We start from the raw sequence: 20,810 nt of genomic DNA, 5'->3' as shown, positions 1-20,810 counted from the left end.
TAAGGTATAACGAAACATAAAATGGATGGATTGGGGAAATGGACGAAACTGACGAAAGAAGATTACCATTCTTTTATTAACCAAATTCTTACAAATTTAACCATATAAACAGCGTAATACGTTTTAAAATATTATTGTTTAGTTAAATAACTGGTTAGTACTTTCAAAGTTTTTGTCGACATTTTATTATAACCAATTTTCAAGTATTGATACGTGCTTTGATTGCGTCATGTAAACGTATAGTTATATGTTATAGCTTCTATTATCTCGAAATTCATTGCGATTCGTGATTTAGAAGCTTTGTTCATCCAAATATTGGTAAAAATCGGTAAGAAAATCATTGTTTATTAACCTATTCGTTTGACAAGGATAACCTAAGCGTTTTATGTATATAACTGTTGACACCATTTTTGTTCAGCTTTTCTGTTTGATTATGCCATGTTTCGCTAGCGAAGTGACTTTTCCCTTATTAGAATTTTCCGTCTTTAGTTTTTCGTCCACTAATAGGTCGTTGTCGGGGAAAATAATATATTGTTAAATAAGGTTATGTTGATGTTTTGGTTTAGGAATTATATAGTGTATAGAATATTGTTGACAAGATGGTATGGAATAAGGGTCCCGTAGTTGTTGGCTACTGTAACTGTTTTAGTTAATTTATGGGTCTAATTGTACTCATTATTTTATTTCTTAATTTTAGTTATGGATGGTACATAACAGAAAGCCAAAATGGATGGTGAAGGTGAAGATTTCAATCTCCACTGGGAGGAGGAGGAAGTTGAGTCAAAGGTGAATAATCGTCTTATCTTTTAAATTAATTAAACTTTTCTGATATTTATATTAAAAATGTATATTATGCTTTTAGCACATCCCTGGTGTAGTGGCTTCTGAGGTCATCTGTGGCTTAGATAATGTGCAAGCTGGTTCTTACTCCAATATGGTAAATATGAATTTTATTTAATATTGGTACATGAAAATTTAATTTTAGTCTTATGTTAAGAAAATAATGAGTCACAATGTCATAATGTAGTATCCTTTTGCATGTGATATTTAATTTTATTAATTGCAGTTTAAGTTGAGAAAGTACTGCAAATAAGAACAAATTATTTTCATTTCAATCACAATTGGAAAATATATTAATTAAAAATCTCTAAAATCTAAAAAAAATTTTTATCATAATGTTTTACTTGCTAGATATGACTTACGAATTTCTTAACATAGAATAGAATAAAATAACTTCTAAATGGTTCTCACTGCACCCACCTTGACATTTTTTTGTTTGGCCCTATGGTTGACTGGTAGAGAACGCCATGAGGCATTAAGTCTGCCGTTTGTACTTTTTTTGATGTACTTTAACATTTAAAATTAATATAATAGAGATGCACACCACATTTCTTCACTGAATTATTATTTATTAAACTATCTCATGAATTTTGACATTTGCAGAGCTCAGAAGTAATCATACAAGACACAGATCAGATAGCAGCAGAGAATCTGATGTTCTTGTCTCAGGATGTAGTTAGTTATACGGATGCTGCCGAGTTGGCTGTGGATCCCAGTGTGGAGTGCGTTACGGAGGAGGTGATTACAGATGATTGGACTGAGGGGCAGGACAGGTCAGTTGTTTGGTTTTGTTATTACTGTTATTAGATATTCTAATTATTACAAAAATCTTAACCTTGGCGCCTTTCTGTGAAACCATGACTGCTTTGCGTGTCAAGCGTTTTGACTCCCATAGTTAACATTATTTTTTGTTCGAATTAATGGATAAATCGGTTTGTAATAATTTTATGGGATATAGTAAATCAAAAACTTTTTGAAAAAGTAACATTTATTGTAGTTTTACACTTCCTAGTACAAAAAATGACCTTGACAAATGTACACGGTGTTCAAGTAGGTAATCACAGTTTTTTCGCCACAGGCGGCAAATTGCTCATAGCGCGAGCATTCTAGAGTTAAAAGAGGATTCAGAATAAAATGTAACACCCAATGAAGAACATTCTGTATCTATTAAAATCGTATTATGGGATGACCATGGGCCCGTTTCTCAAAAGCTTGTAACTTATAATACAAGCGGTGTCACTTTTTGACAGCTTTTGTTAGAAAGGGACTTCTAGTTTTATCACTAGCTACAGGCTTTTGAAAAACGGGCCCCAGGTCTCATGTTCTTTTAGTTTACATTTTTGAAGTGGAACGGAGTGTAGGTGTAATGACGTGTATTATTATTTATTTTTACTGTTTAATCTTCTGGCTCGGCATATTGACTGTGTGTATGTATGGTATTGTCAGGGGCTCATTTCATAGCCACCAAGCGAGTGCCACTGTTTATGTACAGTCACATCTATAAATATAGTTTCGGAAAAAGTGCCAAAAATATGCATCACTACCTTAATATATGGGCAATAGTCGTGTATACATAGTATTGGCACTTTGTCCGTACCGATATTTTTAGACGTGACTGTACATAAACAGTGGCACTCACTTGGTGGCTATGAAATGAGCCCCTGGCAATACCATCATTTTAATATTATTTTATTTACCATGTGTACTCTATTGCAACAAGTTAAACTTGATCACTTGAGTGTCTTGAGAATAGTTTTTTCATTTTAGTCATAAAATAAATTAAACAACTACCGGTGGCCGAGGTGGACTTGGTCACTTTTTCTTTAGTGTATGTTATCTATTTCAGTTTATAATTTATATACAGTAGTGTGACTACATAAAAAACACAAATCAAAAAATATTTCATAAAATAATTTGATTTGTTCCCTAGTCGAAAACAACATATGGATAAGTTGTTATGTTTATAGTGGTAAAGTCTATATCTCAAGCCATAGTTTAAATGGAAATCAAACATAAACCTAGATGGAGATAAATACAGGCTGCATGCATTTACACAATAAGTGCAATGTTCCTGCAGGATCTACAAAGAAATATTATAATTAATGTGCCTATTGCAAATTGTAATTAATATTTGATTGTTAGTTTGTATAATTTCAGAGTGGAGGTTCCATTGGAGCATTTTACAAACCCGGTATTAGACATAAAAGAGGAAAATGACATTGACGTCCCGCTTCCAACAGATCAGGTAAGTGCTTTGAAGGATTTATAATATTTGTATTAACATTGGGTGTATTCTTGTATGGTTTTACTTTATTAGTCATTTTTGTTAACAGTTTTTTTACATCCATATCATTTTAATGTCGAATTTAATACATCGTCATGTCTCTGATATAATTTTTATAGGTACTAGAAGATAAACATGATTCAATTTATGTTAAAATTCCACAGTATTACTTCATAAACATTATTTTGCTAGTGATAATGTTCAGTGTTTTGTTTGAAGATTATAGTTGTACCTATCATACAATAATAAAATAACAGTGTTGCATGATAATACATTTTAATACATAGATTGGTAATGCTAAGTTAATTTTTTGGAGTGTATTGCTTTTGTGGAAAGACTTGTTCAAAGTCATGTGAGCTGACAAGAAATTAAGTTATAAAGATACCTGCATTAGCGACCAACAAGTACCGAATGGATTATATTAAACATTATTGGTAAGACAAGTTTCTTATAATTTCGACACAGAATTTCTCTTATGCATATATTACACACCGCTTTGCAACGTTATGCAGGAATAGTGTTCTATTATACTTATAAACAAAATAATGTCTATAAATTCAAAATTTTTTGATTCATACTCTGTCCTTTTTGCACTCCTCGATTTCACTATGTTGCCCGCCACGCGGTTAGCGACAATAGCGACCAAATGAATTTCACGCACACTTGCGAACCTCTGTATTATTTGCCTTTGCGGATCCATATAAAAAAGCACTTTTAAGGCAATGTCTGGCCTAGTCGGTAGTGAGCCTACCTACGAAGCTAATGGTCCTGGGTTGAATCCCCGTTAGGGCATTTATTTGTGTAATTGGGACAGATATTTGTTCCTGAGTTATGGGTGTTTTCTATATATTTAAGTATTTGTATGTCATTCTTTGAGTACCCACAACACAAGCCTTCTTGAGTTTACTGTGGGGCTTATTCAATTTGTGAAAGAATGTCCCATAAATATTTATTATTTTTTATTTAGAGCATATCCATTATATAAAGTCGTCGTTACCACCAGGACCAGTACACAGCAATGCGACCGTGGCCATGCGACTTCTGCTCACGGCGGTTCCGCAAGAAAGCCGCCCTGATGAACCACATGGTGGCCCACCAGAACGACCGCCCCCACGCCTGCAACCTTTGTGGGGTGCGCTACGTGCGCAAGTGCGATCTGATGAACCATCTCAAGGTGCACGCTATGGTGCCCGACAACGCGGACCCGGTGGACTACGGTTAGTACTTTTATAAGCTTCTACTAGCGACAGTTCTGCCATATAGGGACTCTCTAAGAGCACCATTGCACTGCCATTTAAATACGGAATGTAACTACTGTACAGAAGGTTCAACTTCCATTGAGTGCGCAAGTGCAATTTGATAAACCATCTTAAAGTACACACTATGGTGCCCGAAACTCTTCTAGAGATTAATTCTAAGAGTTTAGATTATTATTATTATTATTTTTATTTGTATCTCCTTGGATATCACGGGCCTATAAATCCCGGTCTTTTGATAGGCTTGCGTGGGGATATAGATCCAACACGTAGAGGCCCCTTGGAGAGCTTTAATGTCATGTAGAACGCCTGCTGGAACCCGTTCACAGGCGCAACAATAGACACCCATGAACCGGTCGCAGCAGGCATTGGGACTATTGCAGAAAAAGTGAACAGTATACCGGTCTATGGATTGAAGTTTGGGTGGGCAATGAGACTGGGCTATTGTAAAGAACTCCGGACACCTGCCATAACAATGTTAATACACGTTATCGCGGCAGGTGGTGACTTGCCGCTGACTAGATGGGCCCCTGAAACTGCCGTCGTGAAGACGACCAGGAGCAACACCGGTGTGAGCGGCTCAGGGGTGTCGAGAGGTGTGCGCCGCTTTCTACCCAGTGACTGTTAACAGCCACTGTGCCAACTCGCGTCTTATGCATCTTTCACTTCCACCCCTGGAGCATATAGCTCTTACGACTCCCCTCTGGACGGCCAATGAAGGCAAGCCAGAGCTGAGAGTCCTGCGGGTCCCCTTGGGGTCCACTCCGACCGACGAAGACACGCCGGAGACGGAGACCCTGACCGACTCTCTGGAGCACTCGGGTCCGTGGGGTCGTCACTCCCCAACAGCTCGCCACAAGCTGCCCTGCGGGCTTATTATTATTATTTAAGCTTTGTTTGTTCTACAGTCAAGTTTTTTTCTTGTTTTTGTGTTTTTACTTTGGCTTTGTTTTGGGGCTGACTGCAGATCCCAACTGCTGGGTAAAAGCCTCCTCACTTTTTCTCCACTCATCCCTGTCTTGGGCTTTAGAGTTTAGATTAGACTCTGTTTAATTACCATTGACATTGACTCCTTTATAAACAGAAATAGATATCTCATATCATACATCTATCTATCTAGCCCTTTTATTCTGAGCTAGAGTATGTCCCGTAGCTCAGTGTGCCGCTTGGCAAAGGCCTCCTAGCTCTTTCCATTGAGGTCTGTCGTGGGCCACTCTTCTCCAGTTCGGGCCCGCTGTGAGTTTGAGTTCATCCTCCCATCTTGTTCGAGGTCTCCTCTGGCCCCGTGTACAACCTCTTGGATACCAATCTGTTACTATTTTGCTCGATTTTTCCCGCCTGTCTCTCAACATGTGGCCAGTCCATCTCCACTTCTGCTGATCTATTTTAGTGAGTATGTCGGTCACTTTTGTTTTTTGTCTCAGGTCTTCATTTCTCACTTTGTCTAGTCTGCGTGTTCCCGTCATACTTCTTTCCATTGATCTCTGGCAGTACTTAAGCCTGTCTCGGTGCTCTTTGTTGAGTGCCCATGTCTCACATCCGTATGTAATGCAGGGTAAGATACATGTGTTAAATACTTTTCTTTTTATGGTAATGGTAATGCTGAGATTAGTGGACTTCATGACTTCCTTTATAGACCAATATTTTTTCCATCCATTGGTAATTCTTGTATTTATTTCTTTGCTAGTGAGGTCTATCATCATACATACACTAAGGAAAAAGTGACCTAGTCCACTGAGGCGAGTGAGGCGCGACTTGAACCTACGTCTACAGCTTACGCGGATAACGTCCTGACTACTAGACCACCCGGCCACGGCATTACCCGTCCTAAATACTCTGGTGTATGTTATCTTTGAAAGGCTAGGCGCCTTTCACCAACATCTAACGGAATCCTTTAGTGGATATGATATTTTTAATAATTTGATTTTTTCCCTAGTTGGATAGACTCCTTTGCTTTGTATTTTTATATGTATATTTTGATATATTTTTTAACCTGTGTTTATTACACATTTTTGTTACAGAGGACGTGTTAGATAACAGTCTAGCAATAAAACCAAAGAAAAAGCGAGGAAGACGAAAAAAGAATCCCGCGCCAGTGCCTGAAGAAGTAAGTCAATTAAATGATAATGATAAATATTGTTTATTTTATTACCTATTAACTTGTACATATTATATTATAGCAAAGTTATTTTCTGCAAACTATTATCGCGAAGCCAAAATAAAATTTCTGATGGGATACTAGTAGCAAAACAGAGATGACGTGCGGCTTACGTGTAAATAATAAAATACTACCGATATTAATAATTTTGGCTCCACAATAATTAGTAATAATTATATACTCAATGAATCTCGTTTTGCAGAACGGAGACGTATGGGAGAACATGACCTCAGCACGCACCATGCAATGGTCCCGCCGCGGGCGCTCTCCAGCGAGACCCCCGCGATCCCCACCACCGCTGCCGTCGCCGTCGCCGCCATCAGAGCCAGAACCCTGCCCGCCGCCAGCTGATCCAAGCCGACCCTTTGTCTGTAGGCATTGTGGGGTCGGCTTCGCTAGGGAGAAGGCGTTGCAGTCACACTCTAGGGTGAGTCGTTACAGCGAGACCCCCGCGATCCCCACCACCGCTGCCGTCGCCGTCGCCGCCATCAGAGCCAGAACCCTACCCGCCGCCAGCTGATCCAAGCCGACTCTTTGTCTGTAGGCATTGTGGGGTCGGCTTCGCTAGGGAGAAGGCGTTGCAGTCACACTCTAGGGTGAGTCGTTACAGCGAGACTCCCGCGATCCCCACCACCGCTGCCGTCGCCGTCAGAGCCTGGACCCTGACCGCCGCCAGCTGATCCTAGCCGACCCTTTGTCTGTAGGCATTGTGTGGTTGGCTTCGCTAGGGAGAAGGCGTTACAGTCACACTCTAGGGTGAGTCGTTACAGCGAGACTCCCTCGGTCGCCACCACCGCTGCCCCCGCCGTCAGAGCCTGAACCCTGACCGCCGCCAGCTGATCCAAGCCGACCTTTGTCTGTAGGCATTGTGGGGTCGGCTTCACTAGGGAGAAGGCGTTGCAGTCACACTCTAGGGTGAGTCGTTACAGCGAGACTCCCTCGGTCGCCACCACCGCTGCCCCCGCCGTCAGAGCTTGAACCCGGACCGCCGCCAGCTGATCCAAGCCGACCCTTTGTCTGTAGGCATAAAGCGTTGCAGTCACATTCTAGGGTAAGTCGTTACAGCGAGACCCCCTCGATCAGGGCAGCGGTGCTGAGGCCAGCGCTGCCCCCGCCGTCGCCATCGTCAGAGCCGAGAGAGTCGTTACAGTGACATTTCCATTGCCGCCTACTACAACCTATACTACTAAACTATAACTATATTTATTTATTTAATATATTTATTTCGCATAACAAGATCCATACATTGCAATAGTTACATTACATAATTTATAATACAATAAATAAAATTAAACTAAATCTATATCTTAAATAACTAAATAAGCCCAACAGCACCTCTATTGTCCATGTGCATAGCGTTCCATTTAACAACTATTGGAGCATTCCATGAAATTGTCCACCATTGTCCCGTACGAACGCGAGTTTTCTGAAGATTTGCAGGTATAAGAGTTTCCTTTTCTATGACAAATGGTCAAAAATGTGCACAGAAAAATAATCGCTTAATATAAATATGCGCAGAAAAATAATCGCGAAAAATAATGCCAAAAAAAAAGTCGCAACACAGGAAATAAAATGCTTCTGTACGGCCCGTGGAATTCTCCTATTGGACAATCTAAATTATCTAAAATGTCAATAATGTGTTCAGAAGGCTGTCGGGCCTGTCCCTAGCATATTACTAAGCTAATAATATATATTTTGTTTTGTCAGATACACGGTGGAGACTCGCCGATAGAGTGCGGTACGTGCGGCGAGCTGTGCTGGTCGCGCGAGGCGCTGGCCACGCATGCGCGTCAGCGGCACCCGCACCAGCCGCCGCAGCAGCCAACCAGGGAGCCCTACGACTCCAACTCGGGTCAGTGTTGCGATGAAGACGCCCGGTTCATGCCGTCGGATTGTGGATGGTTTTTCGTGTCCTTTCAGACCAAAAACCCTTCGTTGAAAGCCTACCCGACCGAGCCGCCAAATTCTCTGTCGATTCAAAAACCGGATGGTTGGTGAATGGCATGGGCATGTAATACATAATTAATTACTGTGTCACCGGCCATATAATTAAAGTATGGGTTTATCGCAGGTGACGACGACATGGAATACCAGCTGTCGCCGCTAGCCGACAGCGGGAGCGAGCGAGCCGTGTACGACACGCAGCGAGGCCCCGAGCTGTTCTGTCAAGATTGCGGCGTCGCCTTCCAGCGGGCCGACCTGCTGCGTCGGCATCAGGCTGCCGCACACAGGTAGGAATAAACGAGGGGTTTATTGCAGGTCAAGTCGATATAAAATACCCGTGGTCGAATATAGCTAAGAGTGCGGTGCATTATTGTTCTATCTGTCTCACTCTTAGAACGAGTGAGCGTGCCGTGTACGACACGCGGCGAGGCCCCGAGTTCTTCTGTCAAGATTGCGGTGTCGCCTTCCAACGGGCCGACCTGCTGCGTCGGCATCAGGCTGCCGCACACAGGTAGGAATAAAACTGATGGTTTATCGCATCTGACGACGACATAATAGAGGGAGCGAGCGAGTCACGGGCGACGGGCAGCGAGGCCTGGTAAAAACTAGACGTATTTTCGTAAAACTTGCGAGACTGGCAGTATGATAAAGTAGCAACATCATACGGTGTCTTACCCGTTGCGGCATCTTGCACAAGAGAACCAATCTGCAGTCCTTGATTTTTTCTATTCCGAGATGAATCGTGATCTTTTCTCCTTATATTTATTTATTTAGGGTTTCTTCTTAGGAACACGCTTTCAGAAGTCCCTCGTTTTTGACATTAAGTATTGTAAATAATGCACGATGTCATTGTCGACAGTCACAAACGGCACGACAGTTCGTCGTCGACGTGGGCGGAGCACTCGTGCGACGTGTGCGGCGAGACGTGCGCGGACGCGCTGCAGCTGCTCGCGCACGCGGAGCGCCACGCCGACCGCCCCGCGTCCTCCAGGTACTGTGTACTGCACCTTACAGACGAGACACTGCGCAGCTATCGCAGCTGCACAAGTCTCATGCGACGACCACGGAACGCACGCTAGGAGCGTACACGCCATACATTTGTGGCGTCTGCGTCGAGCGTGCAGGTGCGTGCGTTTCGTGGCCCTCGGGTCAGGCCACTACGAGCTGGGCTAAACATCCGCATACACAGTGTCGGGCACCTATCGGCACCTATCCTGTCAGCACTACACTCGTCATCAACACTTCTGTCATTTTCTAGCCCATTGCATCCGAACCAAAGCGAACCAATTAAAATAACTCATTGGATAAGTATGCAAAATTATCCAGTTAATTATCAAATATTTTATTGATATGTTGTATTTCAGGTTCAAGAAGATGTCACGGGGAAGAAATAACACGTCCTCGAGTGGTTCGCGGCAATTCCCCTGCAGAGAGTGCGGTACGATACATTCTTTTGACCGCGACAGACGACAAAAACCCGACAATGATTAAAGTTGAAAATTAACCTTCATAGTGTTCCATTAAAGAGATTAAAGTATATTATTGCGTGCTATATAAATAGTCGTAGCGGTCAGAACATCAAATGGTGTTTGGAAAAACAGGAAAAAAGATTCCAATACAAAATAGAATTAATACATTTCTATAAAGTCAATAAGAGTCTTCTCTTCTGTTAACTTGTAAAGTTAACAGCGCCATCTATCTGACCCTTTGTATACTTAATCGAACCCTAGATGTCTAATCAATAGATCGATAATCAATACGCATATCTTGTTTATACAATGTAAACATTACATTTTCATTTGCATTTAACAGGCAAAGTATTCGGCTCGCGCAGCTCCCAACAAATCCACATCCGAATACATACCGGCGAGCGGCCCTACGCCTGCCGGTTCTGCTGGAAGGCCTTCGCGGACGGCGGCACTCTGAGGAAACACGAGCGTATACATACGGGTAAGGATTCTGTACCTTATGTAGACGGGGTAAGGTTCACATCACGCCGTCGAGCTGCCCTACGCTGCGCCGGCCGATTCTGCTGGTTTCGCCGGTGAGTTCTGTACCTTATGTAGACGGGATAAGGTTCTCATCACACCGATGAGCCGCCCTACACCGCACCGGCCGGTTCTGATGTATCCACCGGGGAGCCATGTACCTTATGTAGACGGTATAAACTTCACACCACACCGACGAGCGCTACGCCTGCGGGTTCTGTTGAAAAGCCTTTGCGGAGGGCAGTATGCAAAGAAAACACGAATACGCGAACAGTATGTAAGACAAACAAACCATTCTGTAAATCTGTACTTTATGTGTAAGATATAAGTTTTCTTTAATTAATTTATTTGTCGCGATCGTACATTTTATCTATCATCAGAGTATCTACATATCAGCTGCATCATATCTTAACTGGCATTGGGTTCGCTTAGAGTGGTAACGTTGAATGTTGTTGCAGGCGAGAAGCCGTACGCGTGCGCGGTGTGCCCGCGCGCGTTCAACCAGCGCGTGGTGCTGCGCGAGCACGTGCGCAGCCACCACTCCGCGCCCGACCGCCGCGCCAACGGTATGGATACATTTATACCACCCGTTTTTATTCAATTCTTGTCATTTTACTGCTAGGGGAGTTCCTAAATCTAATTTTGCCGCATTTAATATGGACCAGGAGGCTTATCCTGATTGTAGTAACTGGTTATGAATTTGATCTGGATTTGTTATGTATACGATTTGTCAGTTGTAAATGTGAACATTGACATTTCTTCAATCAGAAATGTTACATTTACAAGGGACAGTTCATAATCAAAAACAAATCTAAATAAAATCATTTTAGCAGATTACTAGAGTATAAGTTTAATCGGCCCACCCGATTTTCTTCTTTGTCTATCGTACAAATTTGAAATGTTTATCGTAGGTGGTCCCTCGTTTTGCTGTGTGGTCTGCGGTCGTACGCTACACTCCAGTGCCGAGCTGGTGCAGCACCTTATTCAGCACTGCGACGCCAACACTGCGCTCAAGCGCCAGCCGCAGGTAATCCTGGCTTTTGGATTGATTTAAAAGAAAGGACAATATTTATTACTTATTTTTTACTATACCAAACAATTATTTCGTGCTTTTACTCCATTATAATAAGTGTGAAGTGTGTGTTTCGTGCTTTTACATAGTTCCTCTATCATAATAAGTGTGATCCGTGTGATGCTAAAGTTTGAATGAAACTAATCCTAACCTTCATCCAACAGACCGGTCCCCGCAAATACAAGCGGCGACGGAAAATCAAGTCGGAGCTGTCCCCGCGGCACTCTTGGGAGCGCGGCTCCCCGTCCCCCCTGCGCTCCCCGTCCCCCTCCCTCGCGGCCTCCCCCTCCCCCTCCCCCACCGCCGCGGCCGCCCCCGCCACGCCGCCGCGCCGCCGCCGCCGCGCGCCGCCCCCGCGCCCCAAGATGATACACACCGAGCCGCGCCGCGCCAAACCCAAACCCAAACAGGTATAGGTACTAGCACTAGCAAAGATAATTAAGAAGATAATAACTCGCTACTCGACACTAGAAGTCGCATGTGTCGCGACTGACGAAAAGTGTATTGCTCAACAATTTATAACTAATATTATAAGCAGAAGGAGTTTAAAATAGAGTTCCGGTTACTCTGGTTATAATAGGTATTAGCTGAAAATCGTTGAGCATTTGACTTCTTGTTTGCCGCGACATCTATTGTCGAGTAGCACTACTGAGAGTTCCGCTACTTGACGCTAGATGTAGACTACGAAAATAATAGTATTTTTGGTAACAAACCGATGTTTGGAGTGAGCACTCTATGTCTTCTTAATTCTCTTTGATACTACTGGTACTAGTAACTTCTTCTTTATTAGGGGCTATTTCGGGCTCCTATATCTCTGTATCACTACTAAAATTTCTGATCTATTGTGATCGCCCCTGCAGCTGCTAACAGCTGCAAGTAACCTCTAGCGTCCCACCGTGTTTATACTAGCAATAATTACCTACAGTGAAATTTTGATCATTATGTAATGGAACATATTTCCATTTTTTATATCGTTCGATTTTATAACAAAACAAATTCAATTCTATTTTGTAATCCATTGATTCAAATTTACCATTTTTTCTTGTATGATGGGCCGCTAGAAGATAAATCCTCCGGGCGTAACATATGTCTGCCCAGGTCTTAGTAATAGGGTCCCGTTTTTACCATTTGGGTACGGAACCCTAAAAACAATGTCCGCCATTTTGAATTTCTTTATTTATAGTCTGATAGCAATTGAAAATGTTGAGTCTACATATAAAATTGTTGAGAGTGCAAAAACCGTCTGTATGCTTATTAAACCTAATTTTTCATCAATACAGGTCCGAGGGCGACGGCCGCCGCGGCACCCGGCCGACGACCTGCGCGCCATCGCGCCGCGCTCCCCCACGCCCTCCCCCGAGCCCGCCCCTGCACCTCCCACACCCTCCCCGCCCCTCAAACAATCCCCACCCTCTTCCCCGCTAGCCTCACCTCAGGAAGGCGGCCCGTTCAAGTGCGAAATGTGCGCCGAAGAATTCCCCCGCCGCGATGCGTTACTACTACACGTTCCGGTGCATATATGACGCAGTCGACCGAAGCGGCAGAGGCCGCGACTATCGCGCGAGAAAAGAGCCTGAAGAGACAAGTGAGCGAGCCAACAGCTGTGAGTCTCTGATATGTGTAAATTTTAGTTTATCATACATCTGTGATGGTTGCGCGATGGAGATGTAAATGTAAACCGTTCTCTTTCAGATACCTATCAATAGACAATTAGATGAAAATAGCCACATGTCGCTGGCCGATTAACGCGGCCATAAGTTATGGTCAGTTGTAACGACCTTATAAATCGTATGAATAAGAAGATTCAGGGTCCTACAACTGGATACCTAAAGGTCTAAAATTTATCGAAATAAATAATCTGCTCTGTACATGGTCACCGAGTTAGATTTGCCGTTACTTGGTAATCTTCCCTCCATCCATCCATCTTGCCTTTGAAGTGGCAGGATCCGGTTCCCGTACAATTTACGTCATTTAAATTTTATTATTTAAAATAAAATCGAAATTCCAACAACTCAAAATGACGTATGCCACTTGAAAGAACTCAAGTACCTAGTCGAAGACTGATATCGCTTCGCAATAATTTAGCGGTTATACAGATATACAGATCTTTATTGGTAAAATAAAATAAAATACATTTTACAAGTCACTCGGTTCTTAAAAATAAAATAAAAATAAAATTATTATTCTCAATAATAAGTTGATTTAAATATTTAGAGGAAGTTACGATATGGAATCAAGTAAGCCTTTTCTACATATAACGATTTTAGGTTTTTGTTAAATATTGTGTCACTTTTCGATTCTTTTATATCGGTCGGTACTGAGTACCGGTCGGTATACCCTATAATAGCCGTGTTTTATGATTAGATTGCCATCTGAACGCGTGCGACAAGGATAGTCAGAGTTGACTGTGCACGCATACAATGAGATAGCCTTAGAACCTCTTGGCATTCCAGTCATGATTGTGTTCTAGTAAAAACATGTGTCTTTCATGCGAAAAAGGACCTTGTGTGTAGGAAGCATATTGACATAAGCGCCTGTAGCACAAGACTTTTTTTCTAAGATCAACCCAAATAGCCATCTATGTATAATGTATATAGATAGAGTAATATTAGACCCTATTAAATCTATGTTTCAGCCGCGATCGGTTACAATAATTAAGGGTTATTTAACAATAGTTGAAAATTAGTTATATATCGTGCACGAATATTCTGAACAAGTAGTTGAAAAAGGTGTGCTTATATTTTCTATCTCTCTCGCATTTTCAAGTCTCTGCCTAAATTACTGTCAGTCTTATGGAAAAATAGTAATTACTTATAAGTCACTGTCAATTCATAAAATAATAATGTGTAAATAAATAGCTGAAATAAAGTAAAGTGAATCTCCTTTATTTCCAAAATGAATGTAATAGTGACAGAAATGTGGCGGTCTTATACAAATTGTAAGATATTTGATAAATTTAAAAGCTGGACTTAGTGTGTGACATATCTATTTAAGAAACTGAATACAGCATAATTCATATTGGACCACAACATAACAAGATTGATAATCCTAGTGTCATGTTGTTACGCGGTTTTTTTTTTACATCTAAGAGGTATTAGGCCCTTGGTCAGCAAAAGGTAAAGTACTCTACGGTACAAAAACGTAGAATCTTGTTTTATCTCTTGAGGTAGAAATGTATGCCGTACCGTATAGTAAAACGCTACTACGGCTTACGGCGGGTTTTATCAATGATAAATTTATAAATGTGTGTGCAAACTGCACTAACGGGTATTTACCGAGTAATTCATTAATAGGCAAATTGGTGGCTACATCGCTTATCATTGTCACAATTTCTTTACCAGCAGTAAATGGTCTAGTGAAACTCTGAAGGACACTGACAGTCTTAATAAATTACTTGTACATGATTGGATGTAAGTGCCTGCTATCGCCTTGTGATATTGGGATTGAGTAATCCCAAAGATCGAGAATCGAGACTCCTGGGACCTTTTTTTTATAAATGCCTATAACACAAGCGAGTCATTTTCTAACAAAAAGAAAAAAGACTCGCGTATATTACAGGTGTTTATAAAATGATCCCATACCGTCTTTATGATACTAGATTGTACGAGTGTTTGTGGATCTGTTGATCGTTGTAGTGCATGATTCTAGCCTTTTCTATCTATCTAATTGTAAGGTATGAAATATGAATCGATACATATACAGTTGTTTCCCATTATTTCCGTTAGTTGGTAGAATGTGTCATGACTCGGCCAAAATACGATGAATAAGTCTTATTAGAACTCCTTTACGGCCCGGCCACGACATTGCGCGCGCGCAACCATGGGTGGGAACGAAAGGTTCGATCGCTGTGTCTCGGTCCAACCTACGCTTGCCGCCGCCGCCGCCCGTCGCGCAATGTCGTGGCTGGGCCGTAACACCCCTTAAACGTGTTGTGCCCAACCAAAAGGATCATTTGAGTGACTGGCATGCAGATGTCATAGAAATCTTCATTGATTTGACACCTTGTTCCTTTTGCTTGGGAATTAGACAAATAGGAAATGTGTGGTTTATGATAAACTGTCAATTGTTGTAAATATTATATTAGATTAGAAACTGAGGAGAGCTCGAGGCTAGAATTTTGGAACTAATAGTTCTGGGACATTTACTTATCGTGACATTGAATGATTATGTTTGTCTGTTTGTAACACTGTTGCCTATATTACTAAGACTCCATATTATGTTGTCGTATTGATTGTATGTTGTATTTTATTAATGGACTGATTTATAGATTAGACGAAACTGTACATAAGTGTGTACTTGTGTAGTTAGTTTGCAATATTATACTTTGTTTAGTACAAAATGGTGTATGTTTTGGGGTTCTTTAACAGTTTATATTTGCTTTTTTGTGATATAGCCATAAATAACTGGTGGTTTATGTATGTGCCATAGGAGGTTGGCATCAGACACCTACAATGTAATATTATAACATTATTATCAAAAATCAATAAATAATGGTGCAATACATTCCCCAAAAATGTTTAATAACCAATGTGTTAGCAATGTTTTAATTTTTTAAATACACAAAATAAGTTTATTAGTATTTTATGGTATTTTCTTCAAAATTTTAAGAACTTGTTTCAATCATGTTTTTTAATGCAGAATATTTTATGAAATTTCATAAATAAAACCGTTGCAATTTTTCTTAGCTTTTTAATTATTTTATATAAGTATCACCCATTTATTTCAACATCCATATACATCACTGATTGTCATGAACATAACCAAATGTAACTTGTCTTAATATATGTTGTATACCTAAGCAATAAAATAAAACAGTCCACACTATTTGTTTTTTTATAATTTCAAAATTTTCTTTCCCTTTTTTAGGGTTCCGTAGTACGCGAGTCTCACACACCCTCCCATCCCCCATCAATGGCCTTCCCGCGGCCAGGGGGACGGTACGGTGCGTTCCGTAGTCAAATAGGACCCCTTAAAGTCCCCGTCTGTCCGCGCATGGATTAGCCCAGTTCATCATTGGTTCTATTGGATCTTACGCAGTTACATCACAGAATGCAGATCCGCGCACAAATCCGGTGTACGTGTGAGCATACATAGAAAGCCCCGTGAAATTTTAAGTGTGATACAATACGCATCTAATGTAAATACTGCCATATATCAATCAAGCCGACGCGACGGTGTTAAAATAAAAACTACGTATAGAGTCGGGCCAAGCTAGCTCTGATGAGATGGTCGCAGTGATACATAGGCTTTGGAGCCTGATATAGCCCCTAACACGAAGAAGAAGAAGGTCTTCTAAGACCATTTTCGCGAAGCAGCACGGAATCTGGCAGCTGCCCTCACTGACCCACTAAGAAAATCCACCCTGTATATTTTGACCATGAATCTAGTATTAGTTTAGATTGGGCATGAATGGGGGGGACAGACAGAACGGGATAGTCTAATGTATCTTTGAGTAGAAGTAGCAGAGAAAGCACTATCATTGTTTGTCCTTGTCGCTGTCCTTTTTTTAGTCCCCACCCTTAATTTAGTATGGTTTATGCACGGTTTAATAAACTCCGTGGCAACAAATAATCCGACTCGACCAATCATTTTGTCGCATTGCGTATGTTCTGTCCCTCACGGACGCACGCGTTTAGCTCATCTATAGGATCCTACCATCTATGGTTTTGACACACAACCACAGATTAAAAAACAAGACAACAACATAGACCTAGCATTACATAGACCAGCTATACGCGTGCGCCCGTAAGGGATAGACATAGATGACGTCATAAACGTGGGGATACCATATTGGTAAGAATTACCCCAATATTTGATATCACGTTGGGGCGATTACCCTGGAGGCAAAGTTAGCTTGTTTGACGGTATTAAAAAATTGTTAAATAAAATGTCAATGGGCCGTTCTTTTTAGGCGTATAAACAATGAAATACCTCCTATAATTCGCGCAGGTGGTACAAAACTAAACATGTTTAGTAAATAAAACGTAAAATAAAATGTATTATGGGTTTTAATTTAAAGAAATCACAAATCGCAATCACACCAATTAATTTAAACCACATTTAATCTTCACAACATTTGTTTATTTATTTTTTGGAATTAGAAGTACGAAAAAACTTCGAGGTCAAAATTACCCATAAAATTATGATATTTTCATCTGGTATCCCTAACATGATTGTTAGGCAGCTAAATTAAGAAGAAGTTTAAAAATGGCTGACCTCAGACTCTTACCTACCTACGTAATTTGGGCGGATAATTTTACAAATAATGTTTTGTTAATTTGCGTAAATAATTGTGATATTTTTATTGAAATCGTTTGATTCTACATTGCTTTGAGTGTAACGTAATTTTACGATGTTATTCTCACATATTGCGTTAAGAGGAAGGTGTAAAATACCGTACTTACGTGTGAAAGGTTATGATCTCATATTTTTGCTCAGAGCGGCTATTACAGCCGATTACAGAACAATTCACCAGTATTTTATCAAAGTTCAAGCATTCAAAACGCTAACCATCACTATATTTCATAAGAGAAAGCACAATTTCATACAAAACAACGATAAATTAACAAGCAACGAACAAACATGACATGTCACGTACTTATTTGTTTGCCACAACCTCGGTTGTGGCAGCGGTGGAAAAGTGAAACTATGACAAGGACAAACAATAACAGCGCTTTCTCTGCTACTCCTACTGAAAGATACATAAGACTATCCCGTTCGGTCATTTTCCCCCACTCCTCATGACCGATCCAGTTATACTAGATTCATGGACAACAAGGACAACAACTAGGCTTCATTGACGTATACGTGACGAATTCCTTATTCATTGATAATCTAGGCTTAAATGAAATTTACGGTGGGGAATAAAAAAAAAGTGAGACTGACTAGGTATATGGTACAGACTCAAGTTATATGTATAGGAATAGGAACCCTGCAACAAATCGCGCGCGATTTTGTGATATATTACCGACTAAGCAGGTGCAATGACATCGATCAATCTTAAGCCGCAATGTATCAAAAATCACGTGCGATATGATTCATATGATCTAAACAAGGTCTATTTATTTCACAATAGGCCTTCCGGAATTGAACACACGGGGATTTTATGCCTTGAGGTTTAGCCTCATTCATTATTTCATTTGATTTCTGAACGAACGCTAATTGTCATTTAGCGTTTAGTTATTTTGGATTTGGTTTAACGAGCCTTTTGTGTTTGAAATTATTACATCTAAAAAGTTAAAATTGTAATTTAAACTGTGTTCTATCGTCAAATTAAACGGCTAGAAAGGGAATAAAAACCATTATATAAAATCAACTCCAGTTGATAGGTACTACTACTTTTTATCATAAAGGTAACAAAACGCAATGATGATTTGTCAAGAAATTGTCATAAATGCCTAGTCCAGTTGTTGCCTAAAAAATTATTGTTGTTTGATCACTTAGCATCTAAAGGTTTAATTCTCTACACAGAGAATGCTACATAGTCAGTTATTGATCAGGAAGTCATTCAACTCGATACCAGTATCAGTGACGTTCTTCGCAACTCAACGGAAGAAGACTACACTGTCGTAATCTAATTTGACTTTGTTTTGAAGAAAACAATCCAGCAAGACGGCGGGTCGAAGCAGTATGAGACGCGCTAGAGACGGGTACGCGTACCAGCCCATTCCCAAGGTGGCTACAGAAGATGCAGTCGCTCACGAGAACGATCAAATGGCAGAGGAGCTCAGCGGGAAGATCAGCACTCTTAAGCATATGTCGATAGAAATAGGCAACGAAGTCCGATATCAAGACAAGATCTTACGTGGACTTGATGACGATGTCGATAGAAGCTCTGGTTTTCTTGGGAAAACCATGGGCCGAGTATTAAGGCTGGGCAAAGGCAATCATAATTACTACGTATTTTATTTGTTTCTATTCTCGATTTTTGTCTTCTTCCTACTATATATTGTTTTGAAATTTAGGTGATCTGGTGAAACAATTATATTACTGAATTCCAAACTGTACCTTGTTCTTGTTCATATGTATTTATTTATTAAGTAACAAAAACTGTTACATAAAATATTATGTAAATAAATAGTTTGCAAAACACAGTCTTAGTTACTTAGCATTTATATGCTTTTTAGAGTAAGACCAAGCTAAGCTGGCTGCGATTTTGATAGCATAGACTGTGCAAGTGTTAATGTCATACTTAGCTTGATCTGAATCTATCAATAATAAGTAAAACAAGGTGCATTGGTATAACTTCAAAAGCAGGGTAAATTTGAAAATGCCAAATATAGACTAAACTTAAAGCACTTTCTACTGTAGCAACAGCACGCAAGATGCCTTGGTAAGCATTGCAGTAGCATAAGTGTTGCTAAAGTATGGAGTGCTTCTGGTTTTATAACCATTTTCAAAATGATCCCACTTTCAAAGGTACCCTAATGCACCTTACTTTATATAATTCAGTGTGGAAAAAATTAATGGGCCCTGGAGGGAAAGTACTTCAAAACCTTAAGTTAGCTCATTTTGCTTAAGGGAAACATTCTTTTATTTTTAAAAAGAAACAAAACTGCATTCAAAGATTTTTGTAAATTCGCTTCCCTCGTCCGGGAATCGAACAGACTAAACATTAAAAAAAAAACTTAATATGCGATTTTATGGATACTAGTACGACAGACGAGCGTAAGACCTAATGTTTCTTGGAGAAAATTTAACATTAACAAGAACTGTATCGACTAGTGGAATAAAATAACAAGTTAATTTTTATTTTTGGTTGGTTCGATCCCCAGGCGATACAAGCAAAAAAAAACTGTGACCAGTTTTGTTTATTTAAAAAAATAAAAGAAATAAAGAAAGATTAGAAAAGAAACCTTACAAAACAAATCCTAGAAGTAAATCATAGTAAACATTTCACCTTTTGTGTGTTGATATATCAATATTGTTTTATCGTAAAAAAACACTTTTTTATGGTTAAATAAAAACTGAGAGTCTTGTGTTTTTCTCAAGGGCTCAGTAACTGATGGACAAAATATAATCTTGTAAAGGTATGAAGTGACAGGTTTAGTATGAAAAAGAAAAAAACTTTGTAATATAGATCACTTTTTAAGTCCTAAAAATATAAATCACTCAAAGTATGGCAGTATTCATCCCCAACAGAGTCCTTTGTCACTGATATTAGCAATCTGCATTCCTGCTTTAGAAACATTTCACAACTGCGAATAGTGTCTATGAGAAATGCGACTATACCACAAGCATTTTGAATCTTATCAGTCCCACAATAAAG

The 20,810-nt window shown here is 40.3% G+C and overlaps 2 protein-coding genes across 3 annotated transcripts; both read left to right on the top strand.

Moving 5' to 3' along the window:
* The first annotated feature begins 27 nt into the window (after positions 1 to 27).
* LOC134746033 (zinc finger protein 358) lies at positions 28 to 16,361 on the top strand. 2 transcript variants are annotated; one of them, XM_063680242.1, is made up of 17 exons: positions 28 to 153; positions 698 to 786; positions 863 to 937; positions 1,444 to 1,613; positions 2,983 to 3,085; positions 4,128 to 4,341; positions 6,402 to 6,487; positions 6,741 to 6,965; positions 8,246 to 8,390; positions 8,610 to 8,769; positions 9,342 to 9,473; positions 9,847 to 9,920; positions 10,295 to 10,432; positions 10,929 to 11,036; positions 11,382 to 11,497; positions 11,707 to 11,952; positions 12,823 to 16,361. In XM_063680242.1, the coding sequence occupies exons 2-17, from the start codon at positions 727 to 729 to the stop codon at positions 13,063 to 13,065; spliced, it is 2,295 nt and encodes a 764-aa protein (XP_063536312.1). In that variant the 5' UTR covers positions 28 to 153; positions 698 to 726; the 3' UTR covers positions 13,066 to 16,361. The 2 variants fall into 2 exon arrangements, with proteins under 2 accessions (XP_063536312.1, XP_063536311.1); XM_063680241.1 differs by lacking the exon at positions 28 to 153 and adding an exon at positions 160 to 328.
* A 2,571-nt stretch (positions 16,362 to 18,932) lies between these two features.
* LOC134746049 (BET1 homolog) lies at positions 18,933 to 19,635 on the top strand. The gene has a single exon (XM_063680269.1). It carries the CDS (start codon positions 19,172 to 19,174, stop codon positions 19,508 to 19,510), a length of 339 nt encoding a protein of 112 aa, XP_063536339.1. The 5' UTR covers positions 18,933 to 19,171; the 3' UTR covers positions 19,511 to 19,635.
* The last annotated feature ends 1,175 nt before the right edge of the window (positions 19,636 to 20,810 follow it).

The sequence above is a fragment of the Cydia strobilella genome, chromosome 12 (genome assembly GCF_947568885.1).
Source record: "Cydia strobilella chromosome 12, ilCydStro3.1, whole genome shotgun sequence".
Classification (NCBI taxonomy): Eukaryota; Metazoa; Arthropoda; class Insecta; order Lepidoptera; family Tortricidae; genus Cydia; species Cydia strobilella.
Note: the sequence above shows the minus strand (reverse complement) of the source record. Positions and strands in the feature narration are given on the sequence as shown.

Coding starts and splice junctions, on each gene's coding strand:
- LOC134746033 (XM_063680242.1), top strand. CDS start 727: ATGGATGGTGAAGGTGAAGATTTCAATCTCCACTGGGAGGAGGAGGAA. Junction 8,770..9,341: donor CATCAGGCTGCCGCACACAG/GTAGGAATAAAC, acceptor CATTGTCGACAG/TCACAAACGGCACGACAGTT. Junction 11,498..11,706: donor CGCTCAAGCGCCAGCCGCAG/GTAATCCTGGCT, acceptor TTCATCCAACAG/ACCGGTCCCCGCAAATACAA.
- LOC134746049 (XM_063680269.1), top strand. CDS start 19,172: ATGAGACGCGCTAGAGACGGGTACGCGTACCAGCCCATTCCCAAGGTG.